Source organism: Ursus americanus, chromosome 9, assembly GCF_024610735.1.
Source record: "Ursus americanus isolate L20-20 chromosome 9, mUrsAme1.1.p, whole genome shotgun sequence".
NCBI classification, from domain to species: domain Eukaryota; kingdom Metazoa; phylum Chordata; class Mammalia; order Carnivora; family Ursidae; genus Ursus; species Ursus americanus.
Genome location: NC_142135.1, coordinates 71,532,529 through 71,553,850, shown reverse-complemented (window position 1 = coordinate 71,553,850; position 21,322 = coordinate 71,532,529). Strand labels below are relative to the sequence as shown.

At 43.3% G+C, this 21,322-nt stretch overlaps 1 protein-coding gene across 1 annotated transcript; it reads right to left on the bottom strand.

Annotated features, from left to right (window-relative positions):
* Positions 1-3,693: 3,693 nt before the first annotated feature.
* On the bottom strand, positions 3,694-21,113 carry SDR16C5 (short chain dehydrogenase/reductase family 16C member 5). Its single transcript, XM_045789062.2, has 7 exons — positions 20,986-21,113; positions 16,268-16,614; positions 11,640-11,771; positions 9,188-9,287; positions 7,375-7,519; positions 6,404-6,529; positions 3,694-4,014 (listed from the first exon to the last, which is right to left on the bottom strand). The coding sequence occupies exons 2-7, from the start codon at positions 16,598-16,600 to the stop codon at positions 3,921-3,923; spliced, it is 930 nt and encodes a 309-aa protein (XP_045645018.1). The 5' UTR covers positions 16,601-16,614; positions 20,986-21,113; the 3' UTR covers positions 3,694-3,920.
* Positions 21,114-21,322: the final 209 nt, after the last annotated feature.

Genomic DNA, 21,322 nt, shown 5'->3' with positions numbered 1-21,322 from the left:
CAGAGCAGGGAGGTGGAGGCAGAAAGAAATGCCTCTGAAGATACTGGTTTGGGTTGCTGAGGGAGTTTGTCCTTGTCAGCTTCAATTTTCTTGGTGACGTAAGAGAGGTTACCCGTGGGAAAGAGTGGGTGATGGGATGGGTTGTGGTGAACTTGAGAAGAAAGAAGCACCGAAAGGCCACCATGGGGAAGAAAAGGAGCCAAGGGGGACAGTTCTGCCTGGCTTCAAGTGGAGGCCCCATGGGCTATCAAGGCTAACCTCTGGAAACTGCAAGGATGAAGACAATGTGAGGCCAACCAGTGAAGCTCAAGCCTTGAAGCCAGAACTGAGGACACTGAGCGGAGGAGTCTAACCTCCACCATCACTGCTTTAGTTCACGCTGGCCCACAGGAAAGGGGTCCAGGTGTGAGCATGCTCACAGTTACCATCCTACAAGCAGCCTCCCCAAGGGCTGAACACCAATGATTGGTGCGCTTGTTACTGGTTTGGTCTCGAAGTTGATAGCAAATTTAAGAGGGAAAAAAAAAAAGGAATCCAGGCCACAAATGGGTTATCTCTGGCTCAGCCATGCCCTACTCGCTGACAGCAAAGGGAAATTTTTCAGCAGCTGGGGAGGGAAATGAGATGGGGTTGTTTGAATAAACCCCAGACAGGCCACTATACACTATACTACTGGCCTCTTCTGCTGCCCACTCCTCAAATTATTAATGTTCTTCAAGTTTCTGTCCTTGGATTCCTCAATGTGTAGATCATCCCCCCACCCCTGGGACTTCTAACCATGTCCATGAAGGTGCTTACACCGCCATAAGAGCTCTTCACAGAACAGCTCTGCATGGGACATCTTGCCTCACATCAGCTCTTGCTTGCTGGCCCAAATTCTTGGTCATGTTTCAAGTGCTGACTCTCAGAGGTTGGAATTAGGGTTTTTTGTTTTTTGCATTTTTGTTTGTTTGTTTCCAAGCATCTAATTCACTCTAACCTCTAAGATTCCAGATGATTTCATTTCACAAATCATAACCACCTCAGCAGTAGGACACTGAGGAGTGTAAAGACCATGTATGGGCTGGATTTCCTTTTCTATCTTGGACTGTTTATATCTCCCCAAATTCGTGAAGCCCTAAACCCACAATGTGGTGGTGTTTGGAGATGGGGCTTTGGCGAGGAAATTAGGGATATATCCAATCATGTGAGTGGGGCCCTCATGATAGGATTAGTGACCTTACAGGAAGAGGAAGAGGGAGACCTCCGTCTCTGCGCCCACACACAGAAGAAGGGCCCATGTGAAGACACAGTGAGAAGAGGTTGTCTGTAAGCCAGGGAGAGAGCTCTTACCAGAAACCAAATTAGCTGGCATCTTGATTTTGGACTTTCCAGCCTCCAAAACTGTGAGGCAATACATTTTTGTTTTCTCAGCTCCCCAGTCTGTGGTATTTTGTCGAGGCAGCCTGAGCTAATACTGCAATACCATGTAAAAACCAAACAAATAGAACAAGGACATTACCACACATTTGTACCCAGCCAAACTCCTTCTAATGCCAAGAATTCTTCTCAGCTCTTGAGCAGCGGGGTGACTCCTGGAGTCCAGATCATGTCATCCGGGACAGCAGAGGGACCAGTCCAGAGGTATAGCTCTCGTCCTAGGCTTTCCACGTCTCAAGGCTTGCTTAGGTGTCAGGCTCTTGATCATGGCTTCATTAGGATGAAATTTCAAATGGAAATTTGAATGGTATGAAACAGATGTGGAGAGCACTTGCTCCCCTTATATGAAGTCACCTTGTTGTAGATTACCCTCTAGAACCCTGTAATTTACATGTGGTCTCTTCTCATAGGAGCTTTTCAAGTACATCCGAATTTGTTTAGACAATTTCATGGGTACTGTAAAACCACAATTGAATTTCAGGCCTTTGTAGCCGTCCAGCCAAGATGCACTCCAATTAGGAAAAAATTGCTGTTAATGTTGTTACGACGTGGTGGCTGCCCACTGCTCCCCAGACCTTTGTTCTCCGAAATCCCTCGAGTCTCTTCTTTATTCTTCAGCTAAATAGACAGGCCCCTAGAATCTACGCTTTTGGAATTGTAATAGAGGAGCAATATTGTGCCTCTCTCTTAATTAACCTTGTTAACCAAGGATTTGGAACATTAGCTGGTTAGGCTAAGAGGGCCTTTTGAGCTGCTCGGTACACGTCTGCAGTTGAGTAGGATGTCACTCTTATGAAGTAAAATGCCTTTTATTCTTCCTCATACACCAAATACCTTTATTATTCTTCGAGTAATGGTGTGATATTCTTGTTTAGTGAAATAAGGTGTGTAAAGGGCATAGCTTCGTGCCAGGCACAATAAAACCTCGGCTATTGCTTTTTTTTTTTATAATACTTTTTTATTATATTATGTTAGTCACCATACAGTACATCCCTGGTTTTTGATGTAAAGTTCAATGATTCATTAGTTGCGTATAACAGCCAGTGCACCATGCAATACGTGCCCTCCTTACTACCCATCACCAGCCTATCCCATTCCCCCACCCCCCTCCCCTCTGAGACCCCCAGTTTGTTTCTCAGAGTCCATAGTCTGTCATGCTTCATGCATCAGCTATTGCTTTTATCATTATAAAACAAGTTGTTTGTTTGTTTTTTTTCCCTCTTTTTTGGAGGCTTTCTGCATGGAAAGGAAATACAGGGACAGAGTTGTCAGAATCATTCAGGCAGCTCAAGATAAATCAGTCCACAGTGGATTCCAGATTCCACATTCCCTGAGACCATTGCCTTCCTAAGAGCATCTTACCCCCAAGATATTCACGACTTGTTTCTTTTGACTCTCACAGAGTCTTCTGAGGTACTTCTCATCCTTTCCTGCTTCCCACACAAAAGAAGGTAAGAGACAAAGGCTGCTGTTTTTCTCACAAGGCAGATGCCCCTCCCATCCTGGGAAGGAGTTCCAGGAATATGGTAATTAACATATTTTTCTTAATCTTCCTTTTATAGTTAATCTCCAAATCATGAAAGCAGTTGGCCAGTTCATTAAACTGTAAGAATACAATAGATCTGAAATGAAGGCAGCACAGATGAATGCCAATGCATAGAAATTCTGTGGAAAAATACAACACGAATCCCAACCTGAAATATTAAATTAAACATCTGAAATTAACCGCATGAATATATTTTCCGGCCCAAAAAGCAGCAGTTCATCTAACTCAGTAGAATGTCATTTTCCAAGTAAGAAGCAACAATTTTTTGATCTCTTCTAGGAAAAAAAAATATCCTCCTATATAGAATTTGGTCTAAAATCACTGCCTACTAAATTTATTCAGGGAATGTGCAGGACACAGTGGCCCCCGATGTACCCTGAGCAGGACTGGTATTTAGTCTGTGAGTGCCCATGGCATGTAGAATGGAGCATTTGTATGGCTGGCTTTTGAAAGAAGGACATGGGATGCTGGTGTGTCTTACATCAGGTGGCCCAGTTTCAAAAAGGCCAAGGCTGAGAGCAAGGTGATAGGGAACCCTGAGCTCTGTGTCGTCTGTATAGAAGGCATTCAAGCAAAATACGCATCCATCCTCTTCACCTCCCACTGTGCCCTGATGCAGGTTCAGGCAAAGCCCCGTGTTCCATTTGGGCCATGTCCCCAATGACCAAAGTGAAAGTCAGTTCATGAGAGACAGGATTCTTTTTCTTACACATGGCTGCACACAGAAATGACAAAAACGGGCTATATTTTTTTAATTAAAAAAAAAAAAAACCAACCAAAAAGCAGATAGGAACATTATTTTCAAAGGCAGTGTTTGAAAATACTAGTCCAGAGAGCAGAAAAAGAATGATACGTGTAGTTTCCAGATACATTGTTGGACAAAAATGCTTTTCTTCATTGAAATCAGGATTATGGAATGTTGGGTATCAGATGCTCTCAGCCATTGAGTTGGTCTTTAGTTTTTCTTGTTCTTGCCAACAAAGCCATCCATTACATTAAAGATGCCCATATAGCCAGCCAGCAGCATTGACACCTTGACAGGCAAGATACTAAAGAGAACACAAGAGAGGTTTTCTTGGTGAGTATCATGAAAGCGCCTTTACCAACTCAGCCGAAATGCAGCCTCACTGACTCGTTGCAGATGGAAGTCATTGGCATACACACACATTAGTGTGCATGCTTCAGGGTCACGGGGCTTGTCCGCTATGTGGGAGGACACTGGCCTGGACTCTCTTTATCTCTTCTTGCTTTATTTACCTTTACTCCACTCACTTATCAACTCAGTTTCCAAAGGTTCACTGCACTATGCAATGATTGATGGGAAGCAGTGAAGTCTTGTGGAGTTGGATGAGACTGGCTTGAATCCTAGCTTTGTTGCTCACAATGCCATCCCAGGTCCATTACTTAGCCCTTGAGCCTGTTTCTTCCAGTATCAAATGAAGTCTTCAATCCCTCTTTCTGGGACTCCTGTGGGGATTAGATAGTTCCCCAGACCTTTGGCAAGACCCAATTAGGACTGCTCATCTTCTCTATCCCTGCTCACCCTTCCCAACAGAGCACAGACTGTGTCAATCCTGTCATTGACATTGCAGAGGAAGGAGAGGCACAGTAAACCTAAGACTTGTCCTCAGGGTTGGGTAAAGGAAAGGACACTGAGCTCACTGCCCAGCTGTGGGCTCCCCAGGATGTCATATGTTACCTTTTGCCATGACCCCTCCCCTGAACAACACACTGAACATTGGCACTCAATTTGCCTCCCATTCTGGGATTTCTCTTTCTTGCTTTATGTTTCTTCCTAGCTCTTATGATTACCCAGGATGCCTTTTCTTTTACTTAATTTTTTTGTCTGTTTGTTCCCTACCACCCATAAGAAGAAAATTTCCATGAGGGCAGGGACTCTTGTGTCTCTCCTTCTTTGCTGTAACCCCAGATCCCAGGACGATCAGCAATCTGTGGTGCACTTTAGGCACTCTCTGATGCTTACTAATGAATATTTGAGGGAATGTGTGATGTCATTCCCTTTACCGAACTTCTTCATGTTTCCAAATGCTTCTCAGGAACTATGTAGATCTGTCGGGGTCCAGAACTAATATCTTATAAAAGTAAATATAACCTCTATGATCATTCAAAAACATTAGAAATATTAAGCCCTATGTTCTTTACAGTTGGCATTACTATACCACATACTTCCATTGATTAGTCAACAGATAGCCACTGTCCTGTGAACACCCACGCTGTCCTATAAATTTCGTGATGTTCACTAATCTATAAGCTCTAATGAGCATTGACTTCTAAGTCATAAACCAGAAAACTGGCTGGGAGAATAAAGGGCATTTTCAGAGTCACAGACTTAGTAAACAGCAGGATCATAACCCCAGATTTCAAAGTGCTTGTCAGAGATCCTTTGCCCTGCCTCACACAGCCTGTCGGCCATATCACTCCTGTGCTAGGTGAAGCCTGGTCAGTGAAAGGACATAAGAATGATTTCGGTGCGTTGCACAAAGTAGATACAATTAACTGAAAAGGGCATTTCCTTACCCAAGAAGGACAGTGGCTGCCAGCCATACTATCTATGTTCAAATAACTGAAGAACTGTTGTCGAGAAGAATGGAATTGGTCATGGTGCTAGAGGGCAAAGTTAGAGCCAGCGAACGTTAAAACAAGACAGATTTCAACGCCACGGAGGGAAGTGGTTCAATAATGGAATGTGCTTCCTTGCAAAGCAGAAACCCTTGGGGAAGGGGGTGTGGTATAATTAGATGACCTGTTACAGTCCAGAAAACGAATGGAGATAGTGGGAATCTGCAACTGCTCAGTGATTTGGCATCACCATTCCTAGAACTGGGTCCCATGTTCACAGACTGCCGCTGACGGTCTCAGCACTAAAATCCAATGGGGAGCAGAGAGGGTAAGCAAAGATGCTCTACGGTGCTTTCAAGAGGTGGTTGGTTATCTTTCCAGTCCTGCGCCCCCAACTTTTTTAACCCTCTTATACTTCAAATTCATCCCCTATTGCCAGTTTTACCCATACCACAACTTTCTGAAATGTCTCGCTTACTCTCTGCCCTTGACTCTGGGGATCTGTACTTGAGCAAGCGTGGACACAATATCTGTTCCAATGTGATTATTCTAGGATGCCCACAAGAAAGACCATCTGTCCTAAAAAAAATCACTTCAATCTGTCCACAGATCATTCAGCAAATCCACTTCTCTCTGACAATAATGCAATACTAAGGTGGCTGGAGGGATCCAATTCCATCTTCCAGAGTCACGGGAAGCCCTGCAACTATGCAAATTTGAGATCGTGTCAGCAAACAGGCACAAGGAAGGGATCAAAGTGCATTCATTTAACAGATATTTTTAAAGTGACTCCTCCTGGTAGGAGAATAAGTTGTGGACTGGCTCATTAGAGAATAACCAGGAAGCTGATATTGTTACCTTTTCAATAACATCACGAAGTATATAAACCTTGGCACATTTAAGTATACTTTCTCTTGCAGGATGGCATCTACTGTCTTGTCAGCTACATATTCTGGTTCCAGAATCGGTAACAGAAAAGGACAGCTAAGGAGTAAAAACAAAAAAACAAAAAAAACCTCAAGTTAATAAATTACTAAAATAAATCTTACTAATTAGGGATAAAAAAAGGCTGTGAGACATTATCACTTATTTGCCTCTTTCCCTTCCAGGCTTGATCTATTTCTATATTTACTCCTTTATTATCAACATGCTAGTAACAACTTTAATTTGAAATGGCAAATGATGATTCTAATTAATACACCGATGTTACAATATATGCATCTATGTGAAACCATATTAAACAACTTCCTGTCATCTCTGTAAGAAGCAGAATTGGGCATTTGTGCCCATTCCCACCCCCTAAGTGATTTTCAGTCCTGCCTTGGAGTCAGTCAGGGAGGGGGAAGAATGGAGTTTGGTGGCCAGGAGTGCTGGGGAGATGGCTAGCAGATCTGGCTATGCTGTTGTATGAGTTGTTTGCAGCCTTGATAAGCCATCCCTGTTAAACTCAATATCTTTTTTTTAAAGATTTTATTTATTTATTTGACAGAGATAGAGACAGCCAGTGAGAGAGGGAACACAAGCAGGGGGAATGGGAGAGGAAGAAGCAGGCTCATAGCAGAAGAGCCTGATGTGGGGCTCAATCCCATAACGCCGGGATCACGCCCTCAGCCGAAGGCAGACACTTAACCGCTGTGCCACCCAGGCGCCCCTAAACTCAATATCTTAAACACAAACACATTTGAAGAAAGAAACAATTCTGAAATCACTTATAAATCGGGCTGAATCCTAAGAAATACCTTTTTAAACAACGTTAATGAATAGAACAAAATGAAACAGGTGGTCATTTTTAAAAATGTAGTTTCTTTGAAATCAAAGGACATACTTACGCAGTAGAACAACCTTCAAACATTCCAGTTTTTATAAAAAATGGGCACACAATAGTGGTTTTGATCCCATGTAGTTTCTGGACTAGTGTTTCTACAAATACAGATTCAGCAAATCCAAAGGCCGCAAATTTACTTGCACAGTAATCTGAAAAAGGCAAACAACGCTAATGTATATCCTAGAGTTTTTAAATGGCATTACATCAAGGTTTCCTCATAACACAAATACACACAGAGAATGGGACAATGATTTCAGGGTTCTTATTTTGTATGACCTTGGTCTGTGCCCATAGAGGAATCGAGGAATGAGTAGGGAGGAACACCATCACCTAAAGGTCAGTTGACAAAGACCAAGTGCCCTCTGGGAGTTGCAGGGCTTCAGGGAGTCCCCTGTGGGTCACACTTCTAGGCTTTACTTCCACCCTGACGAGCGGTCAGACACTGTGCGAGCTGTTACACAAGGCATGGCACGTGCATGCAGTCCCCGTCCCTAAGAGTTTTAAGACCATCAGGGCAGGGAGACACACAAAAGAAGTAAAATAATAAGGGAGGTAGGAACCAAGCAAGCAAGATCACTATGGGTCATGAAACTCAGATCAAATTTTCTTCCCCTTGCTGGAGAAAAACAGACTTGCGAATGTCAACCTCTACCTCTTACCTGTCTTAAAAATGCAGGGGGTTGTAGGAGGTGGCATCCATGTCAGTTTTAAGCTCTCTGTCTACAATCACACTCACTCCAAGTGATTTCTTTTTGGAGAAGAAATGGCATTTAGGTGAACTCTGACTCTCCTTTTCCTCAAGAAAGAGGCAAATGAGCCATCCTTGCTCTGGGGAGAAGCAGCCACAACCACTGGTAAGAGTCAGGTCCCTAGATTGTGGTGGATGAGTAGAGGAAGGGAAGGGGAGAGGGGAGTCCTGAGCAGCTTCTAGGATCCCCTGAGTCATGGGGTATGAATACAGCTCACTGAGCCCCACATCTCTGAAATTCAAAAGAGTAGAAACAGCTCAGGACTCAGGCAGTCTGCATTCTATATAGCACACCCACTGATTCTGATGCAGGGGAGCCAAGATCCACACCATAGGAATTACAAAAGTCTTAGACATGTTGCTAAGGCGAACAGGGTATGGGAGAGTCTTGTATCTAAGGATGCACAGGAACTGCAAATAGACCTGCAGTTCAGAGACCCGCAAAGTCACAATAAAACCCGGCGAATTCTAAGGATGGAGGAAGGAGAGTCCCACTTATGGGGAGATGTGTGTAGATGGGCAACATTTGGGGTGACTGGTGGTTCTGCAAACCCTATTCCCGTGAGATGAACCATGCTAAGATCACTGCTGGGCATCTTGAGCTGCAAGTCTTCAACCAGTGGGAAAGCAGAGAGGTTAATTTTAGATTTCTTGGGCTGGAGAAACTTTCTCTAAACCTCTAGCAGAAGGAGACCACTTAATGGAAATTTCAAAAGGCAGAGTACTCCTCCTTACCATCCTGATAACAGTGCCAGGGGTCTCCCAGATGGTGACTATGCTAATCACTTGGATAAGAAGAATTTATCAGTAAGCTCTCTCTCTTCCTCTTTTTTTAAGCCCAGGAGATTGCACTAACCTAATGATTCCAAAGTGCATAGTTCAGCTGCATGTAAGCAAATCTGATAGGCAGTTTTGCTGAACCATGTTCTCAACCACTTACCGTATTGAATATGTCTCTTAATTTATAACCCTTTATCATTGGCACATCAAATCAATGGTGATTGTTCAGAGCTAAGTAAGATAAAGTTATAAAACTTTTTGCAACTGCTTAATATTACATTTCTCTTACCTGCCAGTTTATTTACTCCAATTAATCCAGCCGCACTTGAAATGCAAACCAAATGTCCACGCTCGTTAGCGATCATAGCAGGTAGAAAGGATTTATAAGTCTAAGAAGAGCAAGGAAGAACTGTTAACATTTTACACTTTTCTCAGATGTTTATGTGATCGTTGTGATGAAAAGTGTCTTTTAAGCTCATAAAAATACCTGAAGGCACTGGGGTATAAAAATGTAAACATCTGGCAAGTAAGCCTCTTTGTTCAACCTGGTAAATCAGTATTTTCCTGCTAGCAGTTCCAATATTATTAAAAATAATTTATTTAGACTTATATTTTGCTCATATGTGACTTTGAAAAACAATATTCAGACAATAATTTAAGTGGTATCAGAGAATCTTAATTGTGGTAGGCAAAATCCGCAAACCAGTAAGAGTACTCTTGGAGATATGATTATTTAGATTTATATTGCCTTTATTCCCCCCATGGATCAAATTTGGATTTCAAATATTTTTGAACATTGTTCACAGGACATGCCACTATTGGCTTCAGTTTAAAAATATCACTTTGCTTTGAAATTCATCTCTACTTCTTTGAATAATGGTTTTTAATTTCAAGCCATATGAGTAGAGAGTATATGTTAGAAAGAAAGGCTGTGTGCTGTGTCTCAGTAGTGTTGAGCACCTTCACCTTTGATGTGGGACCTGGAAAAAGAAGGTAAAGGAGAGAGAAATGAGCTTCGATAGAAGATATGTTCTACAACACAGGAATAATTCATTAAACAGGAATACTTGTAAATTTATATGAATTCATATTTCATGTTTATTTTCAAATTTGAATCATATGAATACATATGAGAAAAGGGATCTCTTATCAAAGTCAAACAAGGCCGTTGCATGCATCACAATGAATTTCCGAGAGAAACTAACAGTCAGAGAAAGGTGGAAAATCAAAACGAGCCAGCAGCACAGCATAATAAAAAGCTCCCTGAGTTCTGATGGTCTAAGGTGAGTCTCTTTACTTCTCCCTGGGGACACATCCCTTGGGAGCACGGTCACCAGGAGTCCTCCGACCCACTAGCAATTAAGTGCCTATTCCATGCAGGGGCTTAAAGAACATATGCGGACTTGCCCAGAAAGACTGTCCAGAGTGAGAATGATGGGGGCCAGGGACATACCAGCATTCTGGGGACAACTAGAGGAAGAGAGAGAGAAAGGGGAGACCCAGGAGGAAAAAGAACACAGCAGAAGGGGAGATTATTAAAATGAGATGATGGTTTTATCTTCATTCTGGCTGAAGAATCTAACTTCATTCTAATGAAGGGGAGCGATATTTGGGACAAGACAACATAAATCACTTGCAGTAGCTCCTGAAGGGAATCTCCCCATCTTACTCCTGGAAACAATACAGAACACCAACAAAACCACCAGTGCCAGGACACTTTGGTGAAACTAGGGGACAGAAACCAACAAAGTCCAAATAACATTTGAAGGCTCCCATATGAGAGTTGGGCGGGGAGTCTGGGTGGGGAGGTGTAAAGAGGATGGAGGGGAGCTCAGAAGTCTCCAGCAAATACTCCCTCCCAGCAGAGAGCCGCCCAGGGCAGCAGAAGCAGAGAGAGGCAAGGGAGGGCAAGTGCATGGGTGGGGAGGCGAGGCAAGACTGGTTTCGGCAAAAGCTAGGAAAACCCAACTTCTGCAAGGGGCGCATCAAGTTGGAGGTCAGGGCTGTGCCCGTTAATGTCCATGGCACCTGTCCTGTGCCCTTTAATGTCACCCAGGCTACTGGTAGAGACTCTTTTTTCCCTGGTTAGATACTGAGTGAGATGACCGTATGTCTTCATTTGCCCAGAATAGACCTGATTAATGCTTGTTTATGAATAATGCCCTCCTCACTTTCTTTCTTTTTTTTTCTTTCTTTCTTTCTTTCTTTCTTTCTTTCTTTCTTTCTTTCTTTCTTTCTTTCTTTCTTTCTTTCTTTCTTTCTTTCTTTCTTTCTTTCTTTCTTTCTTTCTTTCTTTCTTTCTTTCTTTCTTTCTTTCTTTTCTTTCCCCTTATCCACTTTCAAGAGTTCCAGCTTAGGCAAATTGTAAGGTCACCCTGGTCAGGTATACGTGCTGTCATTTCTGTGTAGCCTTGAGCAAATCTTTTAACTCCTCTGATCCCTTATTTCACTGAGCTGTTTCAAGGATTATACAGGAGGTGCCTAGAATAGCACCCAACATAGGTCAGCAATCAATAAATGACAGTAAAACCATGGGACAGTTGTGTCTTTGCAGGATTCCTGAGCAGAGGCTCAGGCAGGTACATAAGTTGGATCAGGGGGGACATCTGGATAGCCCTGGATGCTAAAATTGAGAAGTCCCTGCTTTACTTAGAGGTGAATAAAATTGTAGGAGAACAAGAGGAAGGTACTTCTAAATTCAGAGCAACTTTAGGTTTATTATGAGAAGAAAAAATAATTACCCACAGATGTGCTTTGAAATTCACATCTAAAGCCTTTTCCATCAGGTCATCTGGGCAATCGAGGAAACTTTTGCCTGTCACAATTCCGGCATTGTTGATTAGGATGGAGACATCGCCAACTTCTTTTTTAACCTGAATTGAATAACAAGAGCAACACTGCCAATGGAGCGATTCTTTACATAATCTAAGTTTAAATTTCTCATAGTTTAAATGCTGCTTATCCTAGTTAACTCAGACAGAACTTACGTGCTCTGCGAACAAAATATGCTTTATTTCCTTTGCTGAGTTTACAGTGCGTCAGATATCCATATCTGATGCTTTTCTTCTCATTTTGTCCCCCTGTTAGAGCAGTTGGAACTATTCTTATACTCCATGGCTAGTCACTTTGTTTCAGGCTCTGTGTAAGTAGTAGTTTATTTCAATCATTGCAATAGGACATAAGGCATTATAGCTGTGTCATATAAATCAAGACCCAGCACACACCGAGATGGGGTGGAGTAGGAAGACACAGAAGAAGCACGAAACTCCTAAACAGGTTTTACGCACATGGCACAGCTCAGAACCTGTCTGTCCTGCTTGTACGAACTAGCTGGTTTTCTTCTCCCTACCACAGGCTTCTAGGTATTAAGATATGTGAAGGGAGGATCAGAGTAAAGCCCCATTTGCTGCTGAAACACTGGCCAGAGTGTCCTCCATAACTTGTATTTAAGAAATAAAATCTGGGTGGGACCTTAGAGCCTTTCACTTATAGTAAATCTTCAGCTTGTAATCTTGGCTCTTATGGCAGAAATGAGTGCAGGATTTTGCAGGATTGGCGAAAGGAGATGGTGGGGTCCCTTTGCTCCTTCCTGTGTTTGGAATTTCCTTACTGTAATTTGTATCTTACAGCAGGGGCTCTGTCCCCAGATCAGAGAACCTCTGGTTGCAGCTGCCCTGTGCTGAACAAGGAGCTCACGGCAGTTACATCTCTCACTCTGTGTGTGTGTGTGTGTGTGTGTGTGTGTGTGTGTGTCCCCTACATGGATGGCACATTCTGGTACAGAGCAGGATGTCTTCCTGAAGCCAGGTGGGAGCTACCACCTCATCCACTGCTATGGAAGCAATGCGGCTGACGTGTTAGGGATTTATAAGCCAACTAGAGCAGTAGTCTAGGGAAAATTTAGGATGAAATAGAGACCAAGGAAACCTCACATTTTGTGGTAGCATTTTCAGATAAAAGCACTGGAAACAAATCTGACTTAAAGTTTTATTTGGAGAATGACTAAAATATTTAGTCAAATTCAAGCTGAATAGTTCCAACTGCTCTAACTGTTAAGGCTAGAAACAACTAGCCCTACCTGAGGCAAAACCAGGTACAGGCTTCCAGTTACGGGATGAAGAAATCACGGGAATAAAAGGCACAGCATGAGGAACATAGCCAGGGGTAGTGCTGTAATTGTGTTGCATGGTTACAGAGGGGAGCTACACCTGTGATGAGTGTAGCCTAGCACACAGAGCTGTTGAATCACCACGATGTACACCTGAAGCTAATAGAACATTGTGTGTCAACTATACTCAAATAAAAAAAAAAAAAGAAAAGAAAAGCTGGACAGGGCTGTGGACTGGAAGACAGTAGGACAGTAGCATCAGAGGCTAATGTCCTTGCTCAGAGTCAGGGATGGCAAAGCCAGAAGTTATATCTCAGAGACATAAACAGGTGTATGTATCCACTGCCGCCTCTCACCTTAATAAAGCATGTTATCATATACTTGACAAAATAAACATCAGACTTTAATTTCAAAATGGCACCTGGTTTCATTATTTGTGGCTTGTTTCTTTGCCATATATGGATATTGTATCTTTATATATCATACCTTAAATGTACTGGGCTAAGCATTTTTGATAAGATTTTTCATGTGAATAATCTTCCCTCCTATTGATTTATCTGTTTTGTATAGAGGCTTATCTTTTCCTTTCTTTTTTTAAAGGATTATCTTGCTCCAAAGTCTGCTTTTGCCCTTTAAATTAAGCTTGAAAGACATCATGAGTATTCAGCCTCTGCCACAATAGGGAAAAAAAGGGATCAGGTTTAACTGTACGCGACTTATATATTTAACTATTACTGACCAATGATAACACAATAAAATGTTCATGAGATGGGAGTGAGCTTGTTTGTATTGTGTTGTTTTGTAAGAGACACAGGGTAGCATCTAAGGGAAAATGCAACAGACTAGTTTTTAAGTAGTTTTCTTTTTTTGCATTCATTATTCTCCTCCTTATAAGAATGTGGCAATAGTGTGTTCAACCCTGGATGACAGGTCTAGTGAGACACTCACACAAGCTGGGACTACCTGCTCAGGGATTTCTTTACAAACATCCAACCTATAAGAAAAGCCAGAAGACCATGCAAGTCAGTGTCAAACTTTAAACTGTCCAAGATGCCTGACTTGAACTTCCCAATGACTACTCATTAGTGGTGGTGGGCAATAAAGAAAGGTCTGCTTCTACTAATGACCACTGGTTTAAAAGACAAATTGATCCTGAAATTTGATCTTGAACATCAGGAAACAGAAATAATAAACCTCAAGGAATTCTCCTAGATGTCACAAATAGGCTTTTTTCCCCCCTGCTGTTGAACCAACACAGTCAATTGGAGGGATGCCAAGTAAAATTGATTCTGATTTGGCCTAAGGGATCAGTCATTAAATGTAGTCAGGACAGTTCTACATGCCATGGCATAGCCCTACTCTGGTCATGTGTTTATTGCTTAAAATAATCGCTTATCTAGGATGCCAAGTAGCAAGGCTAGACTTTCTGAACTTAGTGCCAAACTATGATCTGGGGACATGAGCTTTCCAAGTTCTTGGGGTCTGTGGAGATGACACACCATCATACCACTCTGAAAACTTTCGCCTTGATCACTGTTTTCTGGAATACTTTGAAAAAATTCTCTGGTACCTTCCCTCTCTCCAGAAGAAGTTTATGAGTGGAGAGTAGTTTGCTTCCCCTGAATTCCAAAGAACAAATAATCAATTTTTTCAAGACCCATAAATAAGAAAAGCTAAATAATAAGCTGGTAAATATGTACTGTTTGACCATTTCTGAGCTAAACATGTTGGTCAGAACTAAGCCACAGATATGGAGAAGAGGTTATTATTTATAATATATTATTTATAATATATTTTTTATAATTTATAATATATTATATATATTATATATATAATTTATAATATATTATATATATTATATATAACATATAATATATATATAATTTACAATATATTATTTATAATATATTATTTATAAGAAGAGGTTATTATTTATAAAGTGCCTCATATTAGCTTGCTTAATGTTGGATAGTCTTCAGCATTTGAATATGAACCAATTATTGCTTAACAGTGGCTAGAGAAGTTGTTTGCAGTCAGCATGAGGGAATATGCCAGTTGATCAGCGCTTTAAGTGCACAGAGATTCATCTGTGAGGTTGGCCGTAGCAGAGACACACTTACACATTGAGGAAGGTGCTAGGTTGTCAGGTTGGGGTCTCCAGATTGTACCGGGCTGCCTGTGACTGGAGATGGTAGTCACAGATGTATAGAATTTAAAGAGAAATTTCAACAGAAGCTACACACTCACCTGCCAATGACCTGCCAACCTTACCACTAGGAAGCAAGGTGGGAAGCAGCAAGGGGATTCGAGCTGGGGCCTAGAAGCTGTGCGAGAACTTTCCAATGGGGTTGGGCTGCTCTTTGCAGGTCTGTCTGGTTCCTTCCTTCTCAGTAAATTGGGGAATTCTGGGGGCCGCCAAAAAAGTGGCCCAGAAGTGATGTGCAGAGTACTCATGGCGATGGGGGGATAGAGAAAAGCTTTATGAGGGAAAAAGAGGCAGCAAACAAGTATATGCCTCGATGAACCAAAAAAACTCTTACCCTGCATACTGGGGTTTTGATTTCCCGAAAGCCTTCTTTAAACGCGCAACTGTATCATCACCAAAGGAGCAACTGTGATTAAGCATCTTTAGGATGAATGAAATATTCTGATTTTCTTATGATCAAGAGAAATACACATTCAAATGAAAGGCACTGTGGAATGGTAGAAATAGCTGGATTTCAGCTCAGACTGGATACAGGTTCAAGCCCAGGCTTAGTCGTGTGTTAGCTCTGGGACCCCTGAGCAGATTATTCAATATCTCTATGTCTCCTTTCTCCTCCAAGAAGGGGGCCACCCTCTACCTCCTATAAATTAACGGGGGCCGGCACTGTCGTTACTGCCTGGTCGGGGCGCTGAGTGTGTACTATGGAGTCTACAGACTCAAGGCTGAGCTGGATCTTTCCTACCTAGGAGCTGTTTCTTAGGGGAGCTACTTACCTCCTTAAGTCTTGGTTTCCTTATTTGTGAAATGGAGATAGTCATGGACCTCACTTTATAGGATTAGGATATAATAGAGATGGGGTGCTTCGTGAGGTGTATGGTATACAGTGACAACTCAAAAATCCTAATTCCCAGTCCCCAATACTTTCTAAATTAAAGGGATGTGGGAGTAGGCAAATCTGCACTGAGCAAAGCAAAGAGACCGAGAAACGGATGCCCAAGAGTGTATCTGCATACAGTGTTTACTACCCGCAGAGAACAGGTGGACGCAAGATCTACCTGTTCGGCCACTCTGTATATGTCTTCCCTTTGGCTGCAGTCGCAAGTGTAGGCATAGACCCTTGTGGCTCCAGCTTCCCGCGCCATCCTGCACGTGTCCTCGTTCCCCTCCTTGTTGATATCCCAGAGAACCAGCACAGAGCCAAGGCGGGCAAATCTGACGGCCAAGAGCCTTCCCAGTCCACTCCCGGCGCCAGTGATGAGCACAATTTCACCAGCAACATTCTTCCGTGGTTTGGGGATGATGGTGAACATCATAGCCTCCAGAAAAGCAATACCTGATTTTCCTAAGAAAACAATCAATTCCTTGGCTGACTTCAGTTTGGAAGCCATGTTGTGGCTGAGACCTATAAAGGAAGGAGACCTACATTAAGACTCCATGACCATTCCCTCTGCATCTGTGGGCTACGTGGAGCTCATGTTTTCTGAGATGGTAGCAGAAACTGGGATGTGTTATTTGAGCTTCTCTCCTGGTAGCAGATTCTGAACTTAGACCCAGAGACTGTGTCTTGGCCAGCTTTCATTCAAAGAACCAAGCTGGGCCCACACCTGAGTGTTGTACAGGAGAGAAATGTTCCCTAACCAGGAACTGTAACCACACCAACATTTAACCCGAAAGAGAAGTTAATTATTTCTCACATTTAACCTTTCTTCATAATAATCCCAAGTCTCCTTGACTGCTTTTATGCTCAAAGTCATAATTATATTATAATGTTTATGTGGTAACTGCTACCTCTCTGGTTTTACTTTTGTCTCCTTTTGGGTTTGTGGGTTGTTGTTGTTGTTGCTATTTTTTAAAAGATTTATTTATTTGTGAGAGAGACAGAGAGACGAGTGTGGGCAGGGGCAGATAGGGAGGGAGAAGGAGAGAAGCAGATTCCCTGCTGAGAATGGAGCCCTACGCAGGGATTGATCTCATGACCCTGAGATCATGACCTGAGCTGAAACTAAGAGTCAGATACTTAACCAACTGGCCACCCACGTGCCCCTGGATTTGTGTATTTTAATTTGCACAGTCATCCTTTTATTTTGTGTCATCATTTAAAATCTGACATTCAATGGATAAGGAAGATGTAGGGTACACACACACCCCACACACAGAGGAATATTACGCAGCCTTGAAAAAAAGAGATCATGCCATTTGCAACAACATGGATGGACCTAGAGAATATAATGCAAAGTAAAATGAGTCAAACTGAGAAAAACAAATACCATATGATTTCACTCATACATGGAGTCTAAAAAAAAAGAATAAATAAACAAACAAACAAAAAGTAGAATCAGACCTATAAATACAGGGAACAAACTAGTGGTTGCCAGAGGGGAGAGGGGTAGGAGGATGGGGGAAATGGCTAGAATGAGTAAGCCATGGGAATAAAAGGCACAGTACAGGGAGTATAGTCAATGATACTGTAATAGTGTTGTGTGGTGGTTGTAGCTACACTTGTGTGCATGGCATAACGTATAGACTTGTTAAATCATTATGCTGTACACCTAAAACTAATGTAACATTGTGTGTCAACTATACTCAAGTAAAAAGCTTAAAAAAAGTGGGGTTCAAGAAAAAAATGTAAAATCTTATTTGTAGAACGTATTTGAAAAGGAGTAATTGATGTTCTAAACCTTTTCCAACAGATTCACTGTGACCATGGGATACCCCTTCCCCAGACTCTGAGACCTGCATCCCACGTCACTGACTGCAAGATTACGGCCTTGGGACTGTAGAATATAGGTGAGAGACAGACTGGATTGCTGTCCTGCCCTGCCCCTGCCTACCTGTGAAATCTGGGGAGGCTACTTAGCCACTCTGGGCCTCTGTCTCCACATATCTACTGGTCCTGTGGCACAGAGTGATTTTGCAGATGAAACGAGAATGAATGTTATGTGCAGGACTGCAATGCTAGCTCCCAGTAAGTGCTTTATGAATGTTATTTCTCAGATTTGGAGTACTGCTCATGGAGAAATTACCCAATAGGTTTGCTGAATGAATAAAAGGCCTCCCCTTGACAAACTCATACAGGGCTATAGCTTACATCCTGTTATCGGTTACTCACACTTTAGTGAGAATGAGTTTCTAAGATGCTTTACTAAAAAGTAGCTGAGAAAGGGAAGGTCTTACTTCCTACAGGATGCAAAGACATGTTTAGCAGGGGCATCCTATGCTGGGGGGTGGGAGGCTTCCCTGAATGGGCTGTCCAATTGAGAGGCACAGATGAGGGCAGGAGATGAGGGCAGGAGATGTCCCTCATTAAAGACCAGCAGTGTCACTTACTTTGCAGTTTGGCTGAGGACAGACTAGTGACTATTCATGACAATGGGTGGATAGATTCATCAACAGAAGGGCTTGGAGCCTGGCCAGACCCTTGGGAAATTGTTGTGACCTAAATTGTTGTTTCTTGGCTCATTGGAGTGATGGGACTGAAGATCAGAAAGAGTATGCATGTAGTTTACCCAAGGTCCTGGTGCTAGTTAGTGCAGGGCCGGCTGAGTTCATTTATTATATTTACTGAGCCCTGATGCTGTGCAGGTCTGATGCTGGGCATTGGGGCTGAGGTGTTAGGCAGCCTCCTGCTATCACTGCCTTCATGAGCCAAGGCCCTAGTTGAAGAAACAGGCATTGAGCCAATAAATACATCATGACAAGCTGTTGTATTAGAAAGAAAATTACAGGATGTTATAGACAGTATATGGGAGATGTGATTTAGATTGGGTGCTGGAGAAGAAGCAACGGGAAAGATTTGCTGGAAGGTAACATTTGAGCCAGTAGCCAAATGATGAATGGCTAGAGGTAGAGAGATCTGGGAGTAACTTGACCAACAGAGGGATGGAAGAGTTTGAGGCTTGAGGTTGTTTTGGTCTGTGTGTCTAACATTGTCCGTCCAGAGAATTAGAATGCTGGTGGTAGGGGGCATGGATGTTTTGGTCAAAGGGAGTTTTTGTGGTGGAGCCCTGGGTTTCACCATGCTTTGGATGAAATGGCCCTCAAACTCTTTGCCATCTTTGCTTGGATTTATTTTCACATAGTAGATTTGGATGATTGATCTGGATGATGTGATGAATGAATAAAAGGCCACCCCTTTTATAAAAGGGCTTCTCAGGCTCTGCAGAATTTGGAAGGAAGGTGCCCTGAAGGGCAAACGGTGATTTTCAGACTCTCATTTTAAGCTCAGTCTTGGGGTATGTGTCTTCAGACCTGCAATGATGAGGGTCAGACTTCCTACATTAATGGGGCACCCTGGGCACCCTCCCCAGGCAGCAGCCTGGGCGCTGCCAACATTCCTTCCACGAGAAGACCCACACCAGCTCATCCATGCCCCCTTTCAGACATATCACTGGTCCATATCAGAGGGACAGAGGTCTATTTCTCTCCTTAGTGGGTTCCAGCACCATGTGGGTGGCTAGAAATCTCACCACTGACCTGGGGGAAGGTTCTTAATGCCAGAGGGCCCAGACTTCAGCACCCCACTGTCTCAGTGTTGGCACGATGTTAGACCTAGAACAAGGTCTTACACTTATTGCTGTCTCGGTGGATGCTTACTAGGTTCTTCAGAGCTTGACATCCTGAGGTTTCCCTCATTTGGGGTTTAGGGTGTCTGTTGGGTATCGGCACAGGTAGTGAGGTGTAGAGATTAAAGTTTGGGTTGGAATTCTGGATCTGCCACTAGCTTTTCTGCAACTTTGGTTAAAACTGTTTTACCTTTTGTGCCTCAGTTTTCCTCTTCTAAATAAGGGGATTCCGCAGTATGCACCAGTGGGGGAGTTGTGGAAGTTTAAAGACTTAATACAGGTAATACCGTCCCTATGATCCCTGATGAAATTTCTGAGCAAATTGCGGGGGGCGGGGGGGAATTGCCCTGCACACAGCTCCTCCCTCCAGGATGTGTAGGGTGGGGGTGGGAGTGGGGCAAGAGGAGTTGGGCTGGATTTCAGTACGTGCCAGGTTACACATCATCTCCACTTCCACTCCTAATGCCCACAATGTGGAGGCCTTCCTAGAACAATGCCAGGCCCATAACAACAGCAAAATGACTGCATTAGCTAGAGTTATGATTGGTGTTCCTGCTAGTATATGAATTCTGATCTCTGCCCATAGCAACGAAAGATGGTGATAGTAAGTATACTTACAAACAAAAGTAAAGGTAAGGTTCCGTTTTAGTGTAAAGACTCTGTCTTAGGAAGTTACAGAGCATATTAAATTTAATAGGGTTATACACTTTCTTGGTGTTCCAATCCCACAGCCTGACTACTTAGTTCAAAAGCTGAACTAACTTGGGGCACCTGGCTGGCTCAGTAGGGAGAGCAGCAATTCTGGATCTGAGTCGTGAGTTCAAGCCCCACGTTGGGCATAGAGCTTACTTTGGGGTGGGGGGAAGCTGAGCTAACTAACGTGATGCAGTAAACAGGTGTCTTCCGCTTCCCAAGCCAGGACGCAGCAAGTTGCCCTGGTAAGAGGTGCCTGATGAATTGGGGGCGGTAAGGGAGGGAGAGGGAGACGCGCCGGGCAGCGCTCTCGCCGGCTCACCCCCAGTGGTCGGACCAGGGCTCCCGGCCCGCGCCCTCTCTCGGACACCCTGCCCCCCTTGCTACCCCGCCACAGCTTTACTACCGGCAGGCGGGTGGGCTGGCGGGGCGCCGAGCCAGGGGCGCTTCGGAGCGGGCCACTGCCACCTCCTCGCCGAGCTCTTGCCCGGCCCCGGGTCCGGACCTCGGAAACTCACCCAGGACACGCAGTCCTCGCTGTCGACCGAGAAGCAGTGGTCTGTCACGGGCACCACGTCGCTGACTCGCGGCTGGGCGAGATTCAGGAATTTAACTTCGAGCCTGCCCGAGCCCAAGTTCAAGGTGGGAAGGCTCCGCCTGTGCAGTGGGTGGAGCCGCCTCGGGGCCCCGCCTGGGCCCGCGCCTGCTTGTTTTTCTTTCTTTCTTTCTTTCTTTCTTTCTTTCTTTCTTTCTTTCTTTCTTTCTTTCTTTCTTTCTTTCTTTCTTTCTTTCTTTCTTTCTTTCTTTCTTTCTTTCTTTCTTTCTTTCTTTCTTTCTTTCTTTCTTTCTTTCTTT

Coding starts and splice junctions, on each gene's coding strand:
- SDR16C5 (XM_045789062.2), bottom strand. CDS start 16,600: ATGGCTTCCAAACTGAAGTCAGCCAAGGAATTGATTGTTTTCTTAGGA. Junction 11,772..16,267: donor TATACAGAGTGGCCGAACAG/GTAGATCTTGCG, acceptor TATTCAATTCAG/GTTAAAAAAGAAGTTGGCGA. Junction 4,015..6,403: donor TTCGTGATGTTATTGAAAAG/GTAACAATATCA, acceptor TGTTCTCTTTAG/TATCTTGCCTGTCAAGGTGT.